The sequence below is a fragment of the Staurois parvus genome, unplaced genomic scaffold (assembly GCF_062004578.1).
Source record: "Staurois parvus isolate SC_StPar_1 unplaced genomic scaffold, SC_StPar_1.0 ptg000562l, whole genome shotgun sequence".
Classification (NCBI taxonomy): domain Eukaryota; kingdom Metazoa; phylum Chordata; class Amphibia; order Anura; family Ranidae; genus Staurois; species Staurois parvus.
Genome location: NW_028318358.1, coordinates 8,812,948 through 8,832,567, shown reverse-complemented (window position 1 = coordinate 8,832,567; position 19,620 = coordinate 8,812,948). Strand labels below are relative to the sequence as shown.

At 39.0% G+C, this 19,620-nt stretch overlaps 1 protein-coding gene across 2 annotated transcripts in view; it reads right to left on the bottom strand.

Annotated features, from left to right (window-relative positions):
• The window catches only part of MAP3K12 (mitogen-activated protein kinase kinase kinase 12), a 169,623-nt gene that overhangs the window by 60,870 nt on the left and 89,133 nt on the right, over nucleotides 1–19,620 (bottom strand). For both annotated transcript variants that reach the window (XM_089691439.1, XM_089691440.1), the window contains exons 2-3: nucleotides 8,970–9,449; nucleotides 5,846–6,029 (exon numbers count right to left, since the gene is read on the bottom strand). In XM_089691439.1, coding sequence (XP_089547565.1) covers nucleotides 5,846–6,029; nucleotides 8,970–9,384 — 599 coding nt within the window. In that variant the 5' untranslated portion in view covers nucleotides 9,385–9,449. The remainder of the gene's footprint in view (nucleotides 1–5,845; nucleotides 6,030–8,969; nucleotides 9,450–19,620) is intronic.

The following is a 19,620-nucleotide window of genomic DNA, read 5'->3' as shown; positions in this document are numbered from 1 at the left end:
CAGTATTTAGAAGTGGAACCCATCCCAGTCTCCAACTGGGTGGACCCACATCTGGGTTCTAAGGACTCCTTTTGACCTCCAGCATTACCTCAGAGATGACCCAAATCAAATTCCTGAGATCATGAGATACTAAGACCAAATGAAAACGAACAGTAAAGAACCACGCTAGGGTCAGCTTACTACTCCAGCTATACTCAGCCTTACAAGCAGAACCTACTTTTGTCCCTCATAGAACAACTCTCTCTCAATCCCACAAAGCTAATCTCAGACCCCCTTCACCTTGTGATTGTTGAAAACTATGTACATATACAGTTGCAAGAAAAAGTATGTGAACCCCTTGGGATTACGTGGAGTTTTGCATGAATAAAAATAAAGTGACAGCTTGTCTTCACCTTTCATTATCAAGTATTGCATGCCTTGACTCTGCACACATCTTTGTATAATATGGAACTTACATTAAAACACTGAAATATTGAAACACAAAGGCAACATGCATCTGTGGTATACAAAGAAAAGTCTGGAGAACTTTTGCGTTTTGGTATGGCTGTGAGTCTTGGTTTGACCTTTCTGCCAAGACACCATTTCTACCAACCTAATACTTTCTCTGTATATTTCTATAGAGGAGTGAAATCTCCCAGTTGGAGGATACAAAACTGTTGTATCATTTACCATCTAGAGAAAGACCTATCACAGCTGTGCTGGGTGTGGTGTGATATTTTAAAATTAAAAGAAGCCATAGATTATACAATTTTATTTCCTTCCACCATGGGTGGAAGGAAAGGAAATTGCTTGATTTCCCCATTAACACACTGTTGATGGGAGAATGCCTCCAGTGGAGCTATTGTGTTTTGCCTGCTGGGGAGCCTTCCCTGCTGGCAGAACATGAATACTGTTAGCGGCTATAGCTGCCGGCAGTAATCGCAAGCAAAAAAACAGACAGGCTAGTTGTACTCAAGCTGACAGTTACATAGTTAGTCTGGCTGAAAAAAGACAAAAGTCCATCCAGTTCAACCATTAAAAAAAAAAAAGTTATAATCCTATACCCACAGTTGATCCAGAGGAAGGCAAAAAAAACCAGCAAAGCATGACCCAATTTGCTCCTGCAGGGAAAAAAATTCCTTCCTGGTCCCCCGAGAGGCAATCGGATATTCCATGGATCAACTTTACCTATAATTGTTAGTATCCAGTTATACTCTGAGTATCTAAGATATAATCCAGGTTTTTTTTAAAGTAATCCACTGAGCTGGCCAGAACCAACTCTTGAGGGAGTCTATTCCACATTTTCACAGCTCTCACTGTGAAGAAACCTTTCCTTGTTTGGAAATTCAGTGTATTTTCCTCCAGACGTAAAGTGTTCCCCCTTGTCCTCTTTGATGACTTCAGGGTGAATAACTCTACAACGAGTTCACTATATGAACCACTGAGGTATTTATATATGGAGATCATATCCCCCCTTAATCTCCTCCTCTCAAGAGAGAATGAATTCAGTTCCTTTAATCTTTCCTCATAGCTGATCTCCTCCATGCCTTTTATCAGTTTGGTTGCCCTTCTCTGTACTTTCTCCAGTTCCCCAATGTTATTTTTGTGAATTGATGCCCAAAACTGAACTGCATATTCCAGATGAGGTGTTACTAATGATTTGTACAGGGGTAATATGATCTCTCTCTCTGGAGTCTATACCTCTTTTAATACAAGAGAGGATTTTGCTTACTTTAGAAACTGCAGCTTGGCATTACATGCCATTATTAAGCTTGTGATCTACCAGAACCCCCAGCTTCTTCTCCACAATTGACCCCCGCCCCAGTTGTACCCCCCCTTAGTATGTATGATGTATGCATATTCTTAGCCCCCAAGTGCATAACCTTACATTTATCAACATTAAACCTCATTTGCCACATAGTTGCCCAATTAAACAGTGCATTGAGGTCGGCTTGTAAATTGAAGACATCCTGTAAGGACGTTATTCCACTGCACAGCTTGGTGTCATCTGCAAAGACTGAAATGGGATTTTTAATCCCTGACCCTATATTGTTTATAAATATATTAAGAAGTAAGGGTCCCAACACTGAACCTTGGGGTACACTACTGACAACCCTAGACCATTCAGAGTATGAATCATTAACCAGTACTCTTTGAATACGATCTTTTAGCCAGTTTTCTATTCATTTACATACCGATTTTTCCAAGCCTGCAGACTTACTTTACACATTACCCTTGTGTGGGGAACTGTGGCAAACACTTTTGCAAAATCCAAGTATACCATGTCCACCGCCACCCCTCTGTCCAAGGTTTTGCTCACCTCCTCATAAAAAGAAATCAGATTTGTTTGACAACTTCTGTCTTTCCTGAATACATGCTGTCTGTTGCTTAAAATATTTTTCCCAGCAAGAACTCATCTATGTGGTATTTTATTAAACTCTCCAGTATCTTCCCAACTCTAGAAATTAACAGATCTCTAATTACTTGGTAAATATTTTTACCCTTTTTTAAATATTGGCACCACATTGGCCTTACGCCAATCCAGTGGTACTATGCCAGTCATTAAAGAGTCCTTAAAAATTATAAACAATGGCTTTGAAATGACAGAGCTCAAGTCTTTAAGGACCCGTGGGTGTATGCCATCCGGTCCAGGTGCTTTATTCACCTTTATTCTGTCTAAATATTTTTGGATCATATCAATTGTGAGCCAATGTGGATCATCTGGGGCTGTGTCAATACCATGCCCATTATGGACAAGAGCTCCCCCATGCTCCTTTGAATACATAGAGCTGAAGAAGGTATTTAATACATTTGCCTTTTCGGACCGGACCTTTTTACTATTACTATATCTTAAGAATTTTTGGGGGTTGGTTCTTCTATCTTTTGCAATCTGTCGTTCGTTTTCAATTTTTGTGGCCTTTATTTCCTTTTTGCATATTCTGTTATATTCTTTGCAATGATTAAAACGACGATAACGTTCCTTCATTTTTATATGTAATAAAAGCTCTTTTCTTATTATCTATAGCTTATATTTTTAACTTTGGCCGTAAGCCACAAAGGTTTGATTTTTAGCCTTTTAAACTTGTTGCCCATGGGAATATATTTTGCAGTGTGTTCACATACAGTCTTTTTGAAAAACTCCCATTTCTGTGTTGTGTTCATTGATGCCAATATTCCCTCCCAGTCTAATTCTTGGAGAGCAGCTTTCAGACTCGGAAAATTAGCTCTCTTAAAATTGAGCATTTTTATTTTTCCCGTATGTGCTCGCTGTTTACAGCTAACAATAAATGAAATCATGTTATGGTTACTGCTACCCAGATGTTCTTTTATATGGACATTCGTAATAAGCTCTGCATGGTTTGAGATTACCAGGTTCAGCAGAGCATCATTCATAGTAGGGACCTCTATGAACTGTACCATAAAATTGTCCTGTAGTAGATTTAAAAATGTTTGCCCTTTAACTGTTCCTGCAGTACTATTACTCCAGTCAATTTCTGGGAAGTTAAAATCCCCCATTTTTATCACTGTCCCAGCCCTTGCATCCCTTTCGATTTGTGCAAGGAGCTGAGTCTCCACCTCCTCATTAACACTGGGAGGCCTATAACAAACTCCAATGATTACCTTTGTAGTACGCACCCTCATGTGCAGTTCCACCCATAATACTTCAGCCTCATCACACTCTCCATCAACTAGTTCCCCTTTCACACTCGTTCTGAGATCACTTCTCACATAGAGACAGACACCGCCACCTTTTCCTATTTACTCTGTCTCTCCGAAAGTGAACATAGCCAGAAAAATTAATGACCCAGTCATGTGAAGAATAGAGCCAAGATTCAGCAATACAAATTAAATCATAGTTCTCTTCATGAACCAAAGCTTTCAACTCACCTATTTTGCTTGGCAGACTTCTGTCATTGGTGAACAAACACTTTAATTAATTGACAACTTGTTCACACGTATTTTGCATATTTTTTATTTTCATACAAATGGTACAAATTCCACTGGTTGTTTGTAACATGGGAACCTTCTTATCTGCCATAGCCTTCCCCCTATCTTTCCCCATTCCACTAAGCAAATAAGTACTGACCCCTGTTTGATCTGTCTACCCCGTTATAATCTAATTCTCCCACCCCCTTGCTCCTAGTTTAAATACTCCTCCAGCCTTCCCATAAACCTCTACCCCAGCACAGCAGACCCCCATCCATTTAGGTGCCAACCATCTCTACTGTAGCATATATTTTGCACCCCAATGAAAAGTCAGCCCAGTGCTCTAGAAACCAAATCCTTCCCTCGTACACCAGGTCTTCAGCCATGCATTGAGTTCTCTAATCTCCCCGTCTTTCCTGAGTTGCACATGACACAAGTAATATTTCAGAGAATATCACCTTGGAGGTCCTTCCCTTCAATTTGCAGCCTAGTTCTTTAAATTGATTCTTAAGGAGCCTCCACCTTCCATGTATTCTGTCATTGGTTCCAACATGAACCAAGACAACTTGGTCATGCCCAGCCCCTCCCAGTAATTTATCAACCCGGTTCACCACATGCCATCCCCTGGCACCAGGGAGACAGCAAACCATTCAGTTGAGGCAATCCTAGCAACAAATTATTCTATCAGTCCTTCTAATTATAGAATCCCCTATTACCACCAGCTGTCTAGGCTTTCCTGCACTACCATCACCACCCCTCCCAGATGGTCTGCCCTCCCGGCTGTTAGGGATAGCAGTGACATCCAGGGCTGCCACCTCTGAGCTTGCCACCCCCACATCTTCACCCAACTTGGCAACTCTGGTTGGGTGCATAAACCCAGGGCCGGCCTTCCTTTCCTGTGAGCCCCTACCACACACTCTTGTTACAGTAACCCATCTTCCTACCTGATAATCCTGATTAGCCCCTCCACCCTCCATATCTGCTCAGAGAGCAGAAGACCCCTTTCAAGGATGGACTGACTTCAGTACAACCAGCCTGCCCAGAGATTACTTGAATCTTGACCGGTCCCTACTGAACTGACCGAGTTTCAATCAATCTACAGCCATCTTAAGGTCCAGACCACCAGTTAGGACCTAGCCCATTCTCCCCAGAACAAAGAAATGCATTTTTGGTGAGTGAACTATGGGATTTCACTCAGTTTAGTTTATTTTTCCACTACAAGACAAAGTTTCAGTCGAAGGGAATATTTATCAAAGTCCTTGGACTTTAACTATAACTTTGTTTTTACGGACTTTAACTATAACTTTGTTTTTACGGACTTTAACTATAACTTTGTTTTTACTATAAATTATGGATTAATGCTTGTCTCTGAGGCCTGTGAAAAAGGCCAACATGTTTAAAGCATCATGACCTGCAGCCTCCTGACTCTGTGTTTGCTTCTTACTTTGCTATACATAAGCAGCTCTTGGGTGATAAATCATTCAGTAGAATGCAAAGTAGGCCTCCTATCTAGTTATAGAAAAGAGTAGTTTGTTCACAGAAAAACATAAAGCCTTTTGACTACAGGCCACCATGCCTCAAATTACAGCAAAGATAACCCATGTTATTCATTTTTTCAGAGGCCCCATCAACAATATTAATCCAGAAGGAGTAAAGTGGACTGATGCTTTAAATATCCCCCTGTACAGTGTGAATGCACTTACTTTCTTTGTTTCTTAGACTTATGCTTTTGCTACATTCCTTGCTTGGTAAGTTTAGTGTGCAAAAGTTGAACAGTTTCTCATGTCAAGCAGTTTTTTGTTATCATTTGTTTATTCAGGATGTGATGGGGTTAAGATGGTATGGCAATAATATGCTATTGAGAGGCTATAACACAATGTGATTTGATCTCTGAATTGTTTTTTAATTGTTATAAAGGAAGTTTTTTTTTTTTGCTCACTTGAAGGTGATGATATTGGGATGCTTCAGTTTCCGCAGATGTTTGATATCTGTTTCTTTTATATCTCTGACTTTCTTCACAGCCACTTCTTCACCATGAAACTTCCCCAGGAAGACAGCTCCCTGAGCTCCACTGCCTACCCACTGTAGGTCCTGAATCTCTTCAAACGGCACTTCCCAAGAGTCTTCGCAGAACAAAAACAAAAATATAGAAACACAAGCAGTTATAGAAGAACACGATATAGTTTTTATTTGTAGGAATCACTAATTATCTTCCCTTATGTGCTCCATGTACTGATCACATGCATTAGTGCCACCTTTTCTAAAATATATAATATAGCAAATACTGGTGCTGATGTGGGTAGTACAAGAAGAACCACCTGAAAGGAAAGAACAAGAGGGCTTCTCTCTCTATATCTTTCAAATAAACTGGTAATTGTGTGTCCATTTATGAACATGTTCATTTATGTGGAAGTGTTTTCAGGCAGGGTGATTCATAACACCTCAATAGGCAGACAATAAAAATCAGACAATATTTTAACTGCAAATAAATAATTTGGTCAACTTGTTGCTGATATGCACAGTCCATGACAGCAGAATGACTTATCATAAACAGTGTGAGTACTGAGGTGGACCACTGGTATACCAGGCAGAGCAGAAGCTGATTGCAAACAATGGGTGGACAAAAGAGGAGACTAAAGAGCTGATGACTGAGGACCATGTAAAAAGAGAGTAGAGAGAATGGCAATTGACTGTGAGCTTAAGCCTAGCACACACAATCAGAAAATCATACGAAAAATACCACTTTGAGGCAAGCATATGGTAACCTGATCATTAGTACACAGCTTTCATCTGAAATTATTAGAAGGGATAAGTATGAACATTTTACTTGTACAATACCAGATTGTACAGTTTTTATTTAATCAGCACAGTTTGTGTCCGCAAATACAATACAATAGATTACATCACTTCCAAATTTTTACTCTGTTGTATGAAAATTTGCGGGATTTTAGCAACCTCTTCATTTTCAATATGGAGACTAGCATGCAAAAAAAATTAATGATCATTTGTCTGATATTTTCATTGTGTGTACAGGGCTTAAGAGACTAAAGAGGAAGGAGAGTGTAGAGAAAAGTTGATCATGGTGGGTGGGTGACAAGAGAAATTATTATGGCTAACAGAGGAACATTGAGAGAGCAGGCAGAGCAGGAACTTGTTGACTTGGACTGGGGAATCATGGATTGAAGAGGAAGAAGGCACAGAAGGGCCAATAACTTAATGGGGGAATGAGACAGTGCAGAGTGGGCACAGAGGAATAATATAACAAGCAGAGGGTGGTTGAAGGGGTGATGAGAGGGCATGCTCATAGCTTGGAGGAGACAAAGCAGGCCAACTGTAGATTGGGGAGACAGAAGGGACAGCAGGAGATAATTTTTACTGATAGTTGGAGAAACAGAAGCTGGTCATAGACCAGCTTCGAGGCACACAGTGTAAGAGACATCATGGGCCAGTGATTTAGAAGGCACAGCAGAAGTTGGTCATGGTTGAGAAAGAAAGAGGAAGAGCAGCAGCTGCATGTTGACTACTAGGAGGCTAGGCATAGGAATACTAGGAGGGAAGGCACAGAACCACCAGGGGGGTAGACAGAGTGGAAGCTCAGAATGGGATACAATAGTTTGTGAATATAGTCAAGGCAAGGAAGTAAAGTGCAGCAGAAGCTGTTTGCAGTGGTGGGGGAAGAAAACAAAAAAGATGATGTTTGTGACACAGATGGGGATGAAGGCAGAGCAGGAACTGATTGTTCCCAGGAAAGGGAAAGTAAAAGCTGATCATGGCAGGGGGTTAGCAGAGAGGAGATGATCATGTTTTGGGGGAGGAAGGAAGAATAGCAGCTGATCATGGATTGGAGGGCACGGAAACGGGGGTTTAAGATTTAATGGCAATTATGACACAGAAAATGTCAGACAGCAAAAACAAGGCAGCACAACAAATGGCCAATGGTGTATATAATCTGCTTATGGTAGATTCAGTACTGTGCAGCTGTTTGCACCATCCACAACAATGTACAGTAAGAGAAATGGCCTGACACAAAAAGGATTCCTGCACATTTATGTAAGAGAACACTTTATATGTGTTGCATACTCGGAGGGTTTATTTACTAAAGCTGGAGAGTGCAAAACCATGCTCACTTCTGCATAGAAACCAATCAGCTTCCATGTTTTATTGTCAAAGCTTAACTGAACAAGCTGAAGTTAGAAGCTGATTGGTTTTTATGCAGAAGTGAGCCTGATTTTGCACTCTCCAGCTTTAGAAAATAAACCCCTGAGTATGAAACACATATAAAGTGATATAAAGTGTTCTCTTACATAGCTGAGAAAGAAGAGTGAATGGATTCTGGAGATTTCTGTTCTTTATGTCCACCAGTAGATAAGCTATCATAAACGCAAGATGTTGCCCTCCTAAGAAAAAGAAGAAGAAACCCATAAAGTTCTTACTCCAGTCACTGGGCCCCAAGTGTGTCCCTAATAAGCCTGATATTGCAATCATTAGAGACTGGAGTGCCTTGCTTTCTGCTAAGCTGGTCTGTCACTGTGATCCCTATTTAGTATTAGTGGGAAAGAATATATGTGACCTACAACGAAGCAACTTAGAGAACATCAACAGAATGTAGTGAAATGTTACATCTCTTTATTATGGGTCACAGCAGTATAAGATACTATTTTACTGACTTTCTCAAAACTTTTAAAAACTAGAAAAACTGATCAGACTACACTGGCTTCTCCACATATAAATATCCTACATGTATACGGAAGCAGAAAACAGAAAAATTATGTCTACAAAAAAGTGTGCAAGGAAAAAACCACAAATGCTTATTTTACTTGTCACACAATAGGTCCTAGGAGACCAATTTCAGAGAAGAGCTTGTATTTTGTTCAGGTTGCATGGGTAACCACATTCATGCCCTTCTTAGGCAACTAGTCCATTAGGAGACATACAGAAGATAGACAGTTAGAATCCCTATATTGTATTTTGTCTATCGGCCTTTATTGCACGATTTCTTTAGGCAAAATACACTTGTGGTTTAATACCGAATGTCCACTCCACATTTCCATTTCTACACTTACCTTCTTCCTGCTTGTGTTCTGTAGAATAGGTTTTTCCAATCATTGCCCAAACTGGCTTTAAACAACCAAAAAGTCCACCCAAGAACCCAACTCCAGCCTGACACTGCATGCGTCCCTCCCCAAGAGCTCGACATGGCCTGTCATCTCCCAGGCCTGCTGCTGCTCCTCCACCACCTCTGTCCTCGGGTTCTTGTGGATCTTGAGGAACACTGTGTGTAAGAGGAGAGGATGAATCCTCATGGGGAAGAGTGACCTCTGTCCGCACCATATCACGCAATACACATTGTGTGGGGGTTAGTTCTTGCTCTGGGGTGCATCCAGGGGGTGTATCGGTGTCCAACCTCCGGATTGGTCCATCTATCAGTAGGCTGGCAAAGGATGGAGAAGGGGTGCGGGTGTCATGTAGGCATGCCATTATAATTCATGTGGCAAGATATGGAATTCAATTTAGAAATATCTGCTAAATTCTTAGCGATGAACCTATGAAAAATAAGAATAAGCACAGGATTATTATCTTTAATGATAAATATAAGGACTTAAGCTGGCCATACATTATACAATTTTCTTGTTCCATTTCCTTTAGATTTACCTTCAGCTATGTAGTACAAGGGCTTGCCTGATTGCATACAAATTGAAATTGGTTAGGTTCGACCTCATATTGTATGGTTTTGGTAAATCTAAAGGAAATGGTACAAGAAAATTGTATAATGTATGGCCAGTCTTACAATACATACATTTTCTAAGCCAATTCATTACAACAGGAATGATTAAATACATCTCATACATACTTTGTACAGTTATGCTCAAATGTTTGCATACCCTGGCAGAAATCATGAAATGTTGGCATTTATATTAAAATGTGACTAACCATGCCAAAGGATACTGATCATATGAAGCTATTTATTATCACATAGTTGTTTGGCTCCTTTTAAATCATAATGATAACAGAAATCACTCAAATGGCCAGGATCAAAAGTTTACATACCCTGGAATGTTTGGCCTTGGTACAGACACACAAGGTGACACACACAGGTTAAAATGGCAATTAAACGTTAATTTCCATCATCTGTGGCTTTTTAAATTGCAAATATTGTCTGTGTAAAAATAGTCAATGACTTTGTTAGCTCTCATGTTAATGCACTGACCAGGCTAGATACTGAACCATGGGGAGCAGAAATGAAATGTCAAAATACCTGCATAATAAGGTAATGGAATTTTATAAAGAGGGAAAAGAATATTAAAAGCTCTGGAAAAAAGCACAATACGCTGATATTTGAACAAAAATGAGCTGCATGGTTGAGTTGCCAAAAAGAAGCCTTTTAGTGCAACACAAAAAAGGCCAGTGAGACATGTCAAGGTGTTGTCTGGCATTATGTAACTGGGCTTTTTTGTGACATTGGCACAGCAAAGGCTTCTTTTTGGCAAAGTGACCATGCAGCTCATATTTATTGTGCTCCTTAAAAACAACCACACTGTCTTTTACCAGAGAAGCCTGTACTTTTCCTGAGGTTACCTGTGGGTTTTTTCTTTATATCCTGAACAACTCTTCTAGCAATTGTGGCTGCAGTCTTTCTTGGTCTACCTGACCTTGGCTTGGTATCAAGAGATCCCTGAACATTCCACTTCTTTATAAGTGGTTGACTGGCATATTCAAGGCTTTGGATTTCTTTATATATTCTTTTCCATCTTTATTAAATTCCATTACCTGGTTACGCAGGTCTTTTGACCGTTCTTTTTTGCTCACCGTGTCTCAGTATCTAACCTGCTCGATGCATCCACGTGAGAGCTAACAAACGTATTGACAATTTATACACAGAAACTAATTGCAATTTAAAAACCACAGATGCGGGAAATTAATCTTTAATTGCCATTTTAATCTGTGTGTGTCACTTTGTTTGTCTGTACCAAGACCAAACATTTCATAAACTTTTGATCAGGGCTATTTGGGTTATTTCTGTTATCATTATTGATTTAAAAAGGAGCCAAACAACTACGTGATAATAAATGGCTTTGTATGATCAGTTATATTTTCAATATCAATGCCAAAATGTCATGATTTCTGCCAAGTTATGCAGACTTTTGAGCACAACTGTATTCCATATTTCCATTGCAACAAACAGATATTTTTTCATCACTTTCTCATCTGGGCTAAAGCATCAAGATAACAAATAATTACATTATAATAGTGCTAGGATTATGATATGTTATAACCAAATCTCAGTAAATGATTTTTAAATGTAATAAATATACACATCTCTCCTACTGAACTGGATATTTCGAGGCAGGTCACTGAAACATTGTTGTTCCAGTTGTCGTCTTGGAAGTGATTATGTTGCTTATGTGTAATCTTCCAATAATACAATTATAGCAGAGTATCACAGTACAATTGTTACTTGAACACCGTAATCATATTATACAGTACACTATTGCAACATGCTTTATACTATGCTTGAATTCCATTAACTAATTTACATTTATCAGTCTGAAAGCCTCAAATCTTACTAGTAATCTCCTCTAAGTGTATAATGCAATCTTGAGGATTTCATAAAAAATGCTAACCTCACAAAGACTGGCGGAGACTTATGACTGCAGCTACTGGGGAGTAATATATGCTTCATAAAACTAATCCCTGTAATTCTTATAACACTAATGCTTTATTAGTGCAATTACACTTACTTCAAACCTTTCACTGTGTAAGTAAACTGAGGGGTCAGCGTCAGGACACAAAGCCGAGGTCCAAGTGATCAAAAGTATCCAAAAGAAGAACTGTCTGTGCTCCTGATACACACCAATCAGCATATTCCTTTCCATGCTCTATTGGCAAGCTATGACAAGGAACATTATGTTTGCTAGGAGGTACAAGAAAGTTTAATGACTCTTGCAAGCAGTTGACCTGCAGATTATGAGTACCTTACTTTACCTTGACCTACTACAACCAGCAGCTGGCAAATATTGCACCAATTGAAGCAGTACTCAATATATTTTCCACCAATTCCATATATATTGTTCCCTATATCTCAACCCCTGATGAAGGGGTTGGGCAAGGTTTCAGCCCCTGAAATACATTGACTCTCTATATAGTCTTTCTTTTGATTTTTCACTGGAATAAATTTACTTATTTATCAAATGATGGGGTTGATTTACTAAAAGCTTTTTGCAAGTGCAGTTGCACTCATTTTCACCAGAGCTTAGTAAATGCGGCAAAGCTCCTCTTATTTAGATCATCCAATCATGTGCAAGCAAAAAATGTTTTTTTTTTTATTCCTGCCCCTCAATAGGTATGTTTTACAAAGTGAAGCTTTACCACAATGACATTTTCTGAGACAAAAGAGTGCAACTGCACTTGCAAAGTGCACAGTCTATTTTCCTTTAGTAAATTTACCCCAATCTGTTGCTCACCTCCAGATGTATATAAATGGTTTCAAAAGAAAAGACCCTGCAAGCGTAATGTTACTGCATATATATCATCACTGTATCTGTAGAGCAAGGAAAATGTTCAAAATGCAAAATATGATAGACTGGCCTATCAGGATTTTTTTAAAGTCTAACTCAAGGTTTATTATAGCTTAAAATAATTTGCTTGCTTTCCTTCCTCCTTCTTTCTTTCTTCTCTTTTTTTCCCTGTTATATTCTTTATCCTCTTCTTCGACTCTTCTGTTTAATTTTTTCTGTCTCCCTATTTTTGTCAGATGGCTATTTGAAACTGCCCATGTTTACTGACCGATGGAATATGTGCTACCCTACTGGGGCTGTGTTCTCTTGTTTACAACATCATTGGTTGCTGTATTCCTATGTGCCTATATATTCCATGAATCTGTTTGATCGCCACAACTCACCATGTAGGTGGGCTATGTTTCCTATTTTTCTGTATACTACTTTCTACAGTTTTTCAATAAAAATATTGAAATAGAAATAATTTGCTTGGACCAGCTTGGTCCAAAATAACTATTTAGAGTTATATGAAACCTGCAGTTAGGTATTAAGCCAGACCATTGCAAGGTGGATTCTGATTGGTTGTTTTGCATATCATTGTAGGTTTGGTTGTATTTTTAGAGCCTCAGGCATGCTGAATGTAGGTGCAACTACTATGCATGAAGTTTTAAAGAGGTGTTTTCTTTGTTTTCAGAATTTTTCATAAAAGTGCTGCTGATGGTGCTATAATTGCTGCATTGTCTACCTTTATATTGTAAAGCGCTGAGCAAACTGTTGGCACTATATAAATCCTGTATAATAATAATTCTGTTTAGAGATATATTCAGAAAAAATATAAACTACTGCATTAACACTGTTATATGTACTAGAGGTTTAGCCCCATCTCTGATCAGCCTCCTTCTGTGTTATACACCGGATGGTGGACTGAGTCAATTACATCAGTTGTCCTGTATGGAGTTCTTCAGACAGTTTTATAAACTGGTTCTTAGGCTCCGTTCACGTTCACACTACTGCGACCTGAATGTTGCGAGACTTACAATGCGACTTTGCCAGGTGACTTTCTGGCAATTTGCTGACAATTCGAGTACAACTTTGATGTGTGACTTTCATGCCATGCATTTTTTGCCTGGGTAATCTTCCTGTAATGTCGGATCTAAATCACATCAATATAGATGAGCATCCGACTTGAAGGTGACTCCATCAAAGTCTATGGGCACAAGTCGGATTGAAGTCACCTTGAAGTAGTACAAGAACCTTTTCTAAAGTGGGAGTAACTTCAGTAGTGCTAATTAAGACAGCTCTCATTGACTAACATGGGATTTCACATGTCATACGATTTGGGGTCTTACAAGTTGGATCCCAAGTCGCGGCAGTGTGAACAGAGCTATGTGCAAGGTAATTAACCAAAAAATCCAATAATGGTACCTGCCTGACAAATTTCATACTGTAAAGCTGCCTGGGAACTAGTCATGCATGGAGGCATAGACAATAAGGACAGGAACAATGGGCAAAGTGTTGTAGCCATATTTCAACACATGTAAAAAAAATATAGTAGCCATAGCAGACAATTAGCAGTAATCTTTCATTCTACTAATGCTTTAAATAGACAAAAGGTAAAATTGGATTGGTAGTGATAGAATACTGCAATTAGCACATTTTTGTGCGTTGCATTGTGTATTTCTGAAAGAAATCTAAAACCAAGAACAAAAATGCTATATATTTCAGTGTATCAGTTCTTAGATGTTGTGGCTGCATTAATTTTTCTTTTTCAGAATAAGAATATTGTTTGCAAGTACAGAAACATATACATTATACAGTCCCTGTAACTTCCTGTGCAAAGAACTGAAATCTCAGACAATGTTGTTGGCTTTACCAGCTACCTTCTGTGAACTGTAGGATGCTGCCTCCCCATGTAATGATGATGAGGAGAGGGGAAGGTTTTTAAAGTCTAAATAAGGACAGCAAGGAGAAAAGTAGTAAGGAAAGCAAGGAGAAAAGTCGAATAAATGAAAACGAATGCAGCCACCACATCTAACAATATATTACAGTTTTGTTTTTTTGGTGAAGGATATATTTGCTTTAAAGTGGAACTTCACTCTCTCAGTCAACACTAACCATTTTTAATCCTTATGCTGTTAGCATTAGTAAATAGATAGAAAGTATATCTAATATATTTGTTTGAATTTTTTTTAAATATTTCTTCAGTTACTTCCTGGTTTGCAGACCTAGGTAAATGATGTCATACATCCCAGTAGTCTTCGGGGGGAGGGGTTTTCTTAGCCAGGCATACCCTCCTGCCTGCATGCCTGAGCTAAGGGCAGATGGATTCCAGGAAGTAAATGAAACACAAATCTTCTGACCTTACTCAAGATGGCCACGGCCGGAAAAGCTAAGAGCTGATTTTCAAACTGATTTCTTAGGAAAACAAAGTACATGTAGGAAAGGGTGAGTTTGCATTGTATAATAAAAATGAATTAAACAGCATTTTTGGTTTGTGGTGCTCAGATGCTGTAAAGTTCCACTTTAAGTAAAGCTTATGAAATATAGTACCTGAAATCATTCCAAATTGTTGGATGATCCTAATGATACATTCTACAAAATCATTCAAAAGCAAAAGGATGAAAAGGAGTAATCAATGGCATTTTTGAATTTTTGTATTTCCAGGCTGTGCCCTAAAATTACATATTTGTCAGAAATGCGTAATTACATTTTCATACGTAGATGGCCAATTGTGGCAGAAATGTTGTCCACACTGCTGAATGGTAATCCATCAGAACATAAATTTGAGAACTGCCTACAGGAGAAAGGTTTTTTCTTTGCTTTACTAGTTAGTGACTCACTGATCTACTAGTTAGTGACTCACTGATCTACTAGTTAGTGACTCACTGATCTGATACAATTATCCAAGTGAAGTGTCACAACATTTCAGCAGCTACATGCTTGTAGCGGATGAGTGATTTACTAAGATGAAAAGGCTGAGCCCCAGAGTATGTGTCAGCCATGACAACTGACATATTTCTATTCTGACAGGTTACTTTGAATGTCTTTTTTAATCACAGGGTAAATAAATTGCATGAGTGGGCCTTTTAGAGTCAAATGGTATTAAGAACAGCACTAGGTTATATGTCCATTCATCAATACATCATGGTTCTGCTTTCAAAATCATGGGAAACTAACTCAGCACAGAATACAAATAGAGACTACTATCAGTGCACTGTATAATATATTTTGCCATATGGTTTACCTACGAAAACTGACAACCCATATTACATAACACAGTAACTGCTTACTATGCAATGGTGCATTGCTTAGTAAACTGATTTACAGATTAGATTAGTGTACAGCTGCTTTAGCCCAGTCTGAACTAGGACTATGAGCACATGAATGCAGTGCTCTGTCCATGGTGCTGAAATACCAGGCACCATACAGTATGTAACCTAACAATGAAATCGACCACCCCTGCGTTTAGCAGCCTTTCACAACCTTTTTATCCCAAAGGAACCATCAAGATAATTGATAAGGACCTATGCTAAACTTAATTCATTAAGGGCAGGAAGGGGGGTGTGGAAATAATGCCCCTTACATTGGTGGTCAGTGGGAAGAATGCCCCTTACAGTGGCTCTCAGAGGACCATCCTTACACACAGCTCTAAAGCACATTGGTGTCACTGGCTCTGCCAACTGGTGTTGGACCTGGAACTATGGAGGCACCATCAGATGGGAGGCCAGCCACAGCCCTAGCAACCTCTGGAGGAACCCTAGTTGAGAATGGCTGGTTTATAGAAATGTACAACAGAGATGTAAAAATATACATGTCAACTTGTCGTTGTGGCAGAATTTAAACACAGGTTGTGCCAATCAGTGGAAATCAGTGAACCTTTAGAGAAGTACATCAAAAATGTTACTTAATTTTTGGTTTGCAGTGACCTCAGATGGGCTTTTGCATACTGATTTCCAAGCCTTCCCATCCTTGCTGTACCTATACACCCTTTCCCATCAAGAGGGCAATATGTCAAGAGGGGTTATGCTATCAGATGCAACTCCATCGCATTGCAGGAGCACAGCTGTTGCCATTATTTGAACACACTGGTACTGCATACTTCCTTTCATTGCTGATCAGAGCATTGGAGGCTGCAGTCTTCCCACTCAGTGCCATGAAGTTATTATCATCATTCATTAAAGATATTACATTTAATCATTTTCAGTGTTCACTGCTCACTGTCAGGAATCCTTACTTCCCACTCAGTGTGCTATACATAGACAAAGAATTGTGATCAGACTCTACACAGACAAGCAGGTGTTATATAGGCACAGCTTGGGGTCTGTTAATGACCACATAACAACCCTATGTGGGAGATTTACTCAAACTGGAGCACTCAGAATGTGGTGCAGCTGTGCATGGTAGCCAATCAGCTTCTAACTTCAGCTTTTTCTATTAAGCTTTGGCAATAAAACCTGGAAGCCGACTGGTTTCTATGCAGCGCTGCACCAGATTTTGGACCGTGCAGTTTTAGTATATAACCCTCTATGTTAACATCCAGACAGTGACTGGCCTCAATACACAGTACCGACAGTCTTTTTTTTCCAACAAGGTTGCACATAGACATAAGCAGTCTACTTTTTCATGCACATGACTTTCAGGTCACAATGACAAAAGAACAAAATCTCTCTTAAAGTGTTGGCCATGCAATGAGCCTTAAAGTGTCTCTGTTATTTGTTACCCAATTTTAACACAAAGGGTCATATAAAAAATGGTACATGGCATTGATGTTATGTTTTGCAAGCAGCCTGTTGTTTAAAATAAAATTTAATCACCCTCTACAATGAAACATGCCAGTGACAGTAATACTAAGCAAGGACATTCCACTGCAGCGTGTTTTCCCAATGTCTGCCAGTAGCACTAACAGCAACAACAGCAGCTATTGTCGAACCTTACAGATATCTTTCAGTTACAGTACCACAGTGAGACACCAATGGAAAGGCATAAACAGTGTCTGCCTATGATGTTCAAAACATACCTGGACTGTCTGATAGCACTGGAATCACCAAGTCATGACCAAATGTATTACTGCTTATGCCAATTGGACAAGAAGTCTGAGCTGGCCAAGAATATCATCCAAGGTTTCACTTACTCCCTCCCAACTGTTATATATATATAAATTGTATATATATATATATATATACACACACGTTTTCTTTTACAGTCAGTTCCATACATGCCCAATGTACAACATCCAAAGAAAGCAGCAATGGCAAAAACTAGTTATTTATCACCAATCATAATGAAACAAACCTTGCCCTTATTATACTTTTCTATAGCCACCTTACTTGTATTAGAATAAAAGGGTCTGGCTTGTAGGTTCTCAATAAGAAGCATGCTCTTTGCTTTTCCAGAAACAATTACATAATTTATGCTTACATTTTCAAAAAGGACATTTTTTTTAAATCTTTCTGGTCAACATCTTTTGCCTGAAAAGATCCCCCGTCTCTATGTGTAAGTCTCAATATTCAGATACTGTTGTGTGGTATGAAATATAACTCAGGACACACCACACACAGTGGTACACAGAGGGATACGGAATACTGATTCATAGGATGATAATTATGGATTGTATGGATTCTGTGTAAACATTTTACATGTGCTTATTTTGGCTTAGATAATTGGTTATATATATATTGGCTTTATATGTTGGATTATATATCCCTAAATGCACAGATCCTCAACTCCATCCAGCTAAACCATATTTTTACTGTTTCAATATTTTATTGGTTTATGAGAACAGAGTTGATACAGCCATATCCCAAAACCATTGGGAGTCGCATATTAAGTATGGTTAAACGTACACCTAGAAATTGGATTTAACCTCAATACTCCTTTTCACTTTGAATGTTTCCAGACAATAAAAGTCAAAACTATATTTTTTAAACCATTCCAAAGAGGACTTGGTGAGCAAAATAGTAAACAATATTTTTTTCTAGGCTATTTGACTAGGCAGCAAAAAGCAAAGAAGACATGCAGACGGCAGTAACATAGCATCCTATTAGAACTGATTTTGGAACTGTCAGACCAATAAATGATGATCGGATACTAGGGGTTACATTCATTTGCACATTGTGATTTGGTTTGCCTATGCTGCTCCCTGCGCTGTGCTGCCATAACACCTTCCTATAGTTTCCCCTATGACACTGCCTTGATCAAGCATAATACAGACAGTAATAGTGAACACATTTTATATGTATGTTGGCAGCAGCAATGTTCAGATCCACAGGCAGCGTGTGTGAAGGGAAAGTGTGGAGTAAAGCACACAGCATGCTGAGCACCAGCTGCCTCCCACTAATACTGTGATTTCCATTCATACACAGCAGTGTGTTTACCATCTGCAGCACCGGCTCTCTTCTCCATCATACAACCCAGACAGTCCCAGCAGCATCCAGTACTACCCACTGACTGCACACAGTGCTGCCGGTCCCATCCATTACACCGGAGCTGCACCCAGGCTTTATAAGATGACAATGACATCATTCACCGACAAAGAAGTGAGGACTTTAAATATCCCCCCCAGCAGTGGCTCAACAGACTGCCTAACTGGCTCTGTCTACTATACTGTGTGCATAGAACAACCACAGCCTCTACCCATCTACTCCAAACAACATATGGATTAAATGATAAAAACAGATTTATTATTCAGGTAGAGATCAATAATGATTATATCAGTCATTTCCCTAAACATATTCTATCAACCCAAACATAAACTATAATCAGCACATCAACAACAACAACTGGCACACATATATAGGAAAGAAGAGTGTGCATGGAAAGATAATCCTCCTCCCACCGAATATCTATAGACTGTGCCAAAGATAAAACATGCTGGAATGTCTATTTACAGTCAGTCACTTATATAATATACATATTAATCATATACAATAAAAATACATTACACATAGCACTAACTGCTTCCATTCCCACACTATACACTCCATATCAGGTACAATAAATGAATGATATACTGGTAGTGTACATCTATGCTGCTGGGTCCCCTCCAAACCCATGACCTAAATAGGCAATAAGTATACATTATACATGATGGTTTACATGCAGGGGATCATCAATCAGAGGCCAAATATACTATAGCTATTAAATAACCATCTATCTATCTATCTATCTATCTATCTATCTATCTATCTATCTCTATGTATTCATCAATTTTCCTATCAGT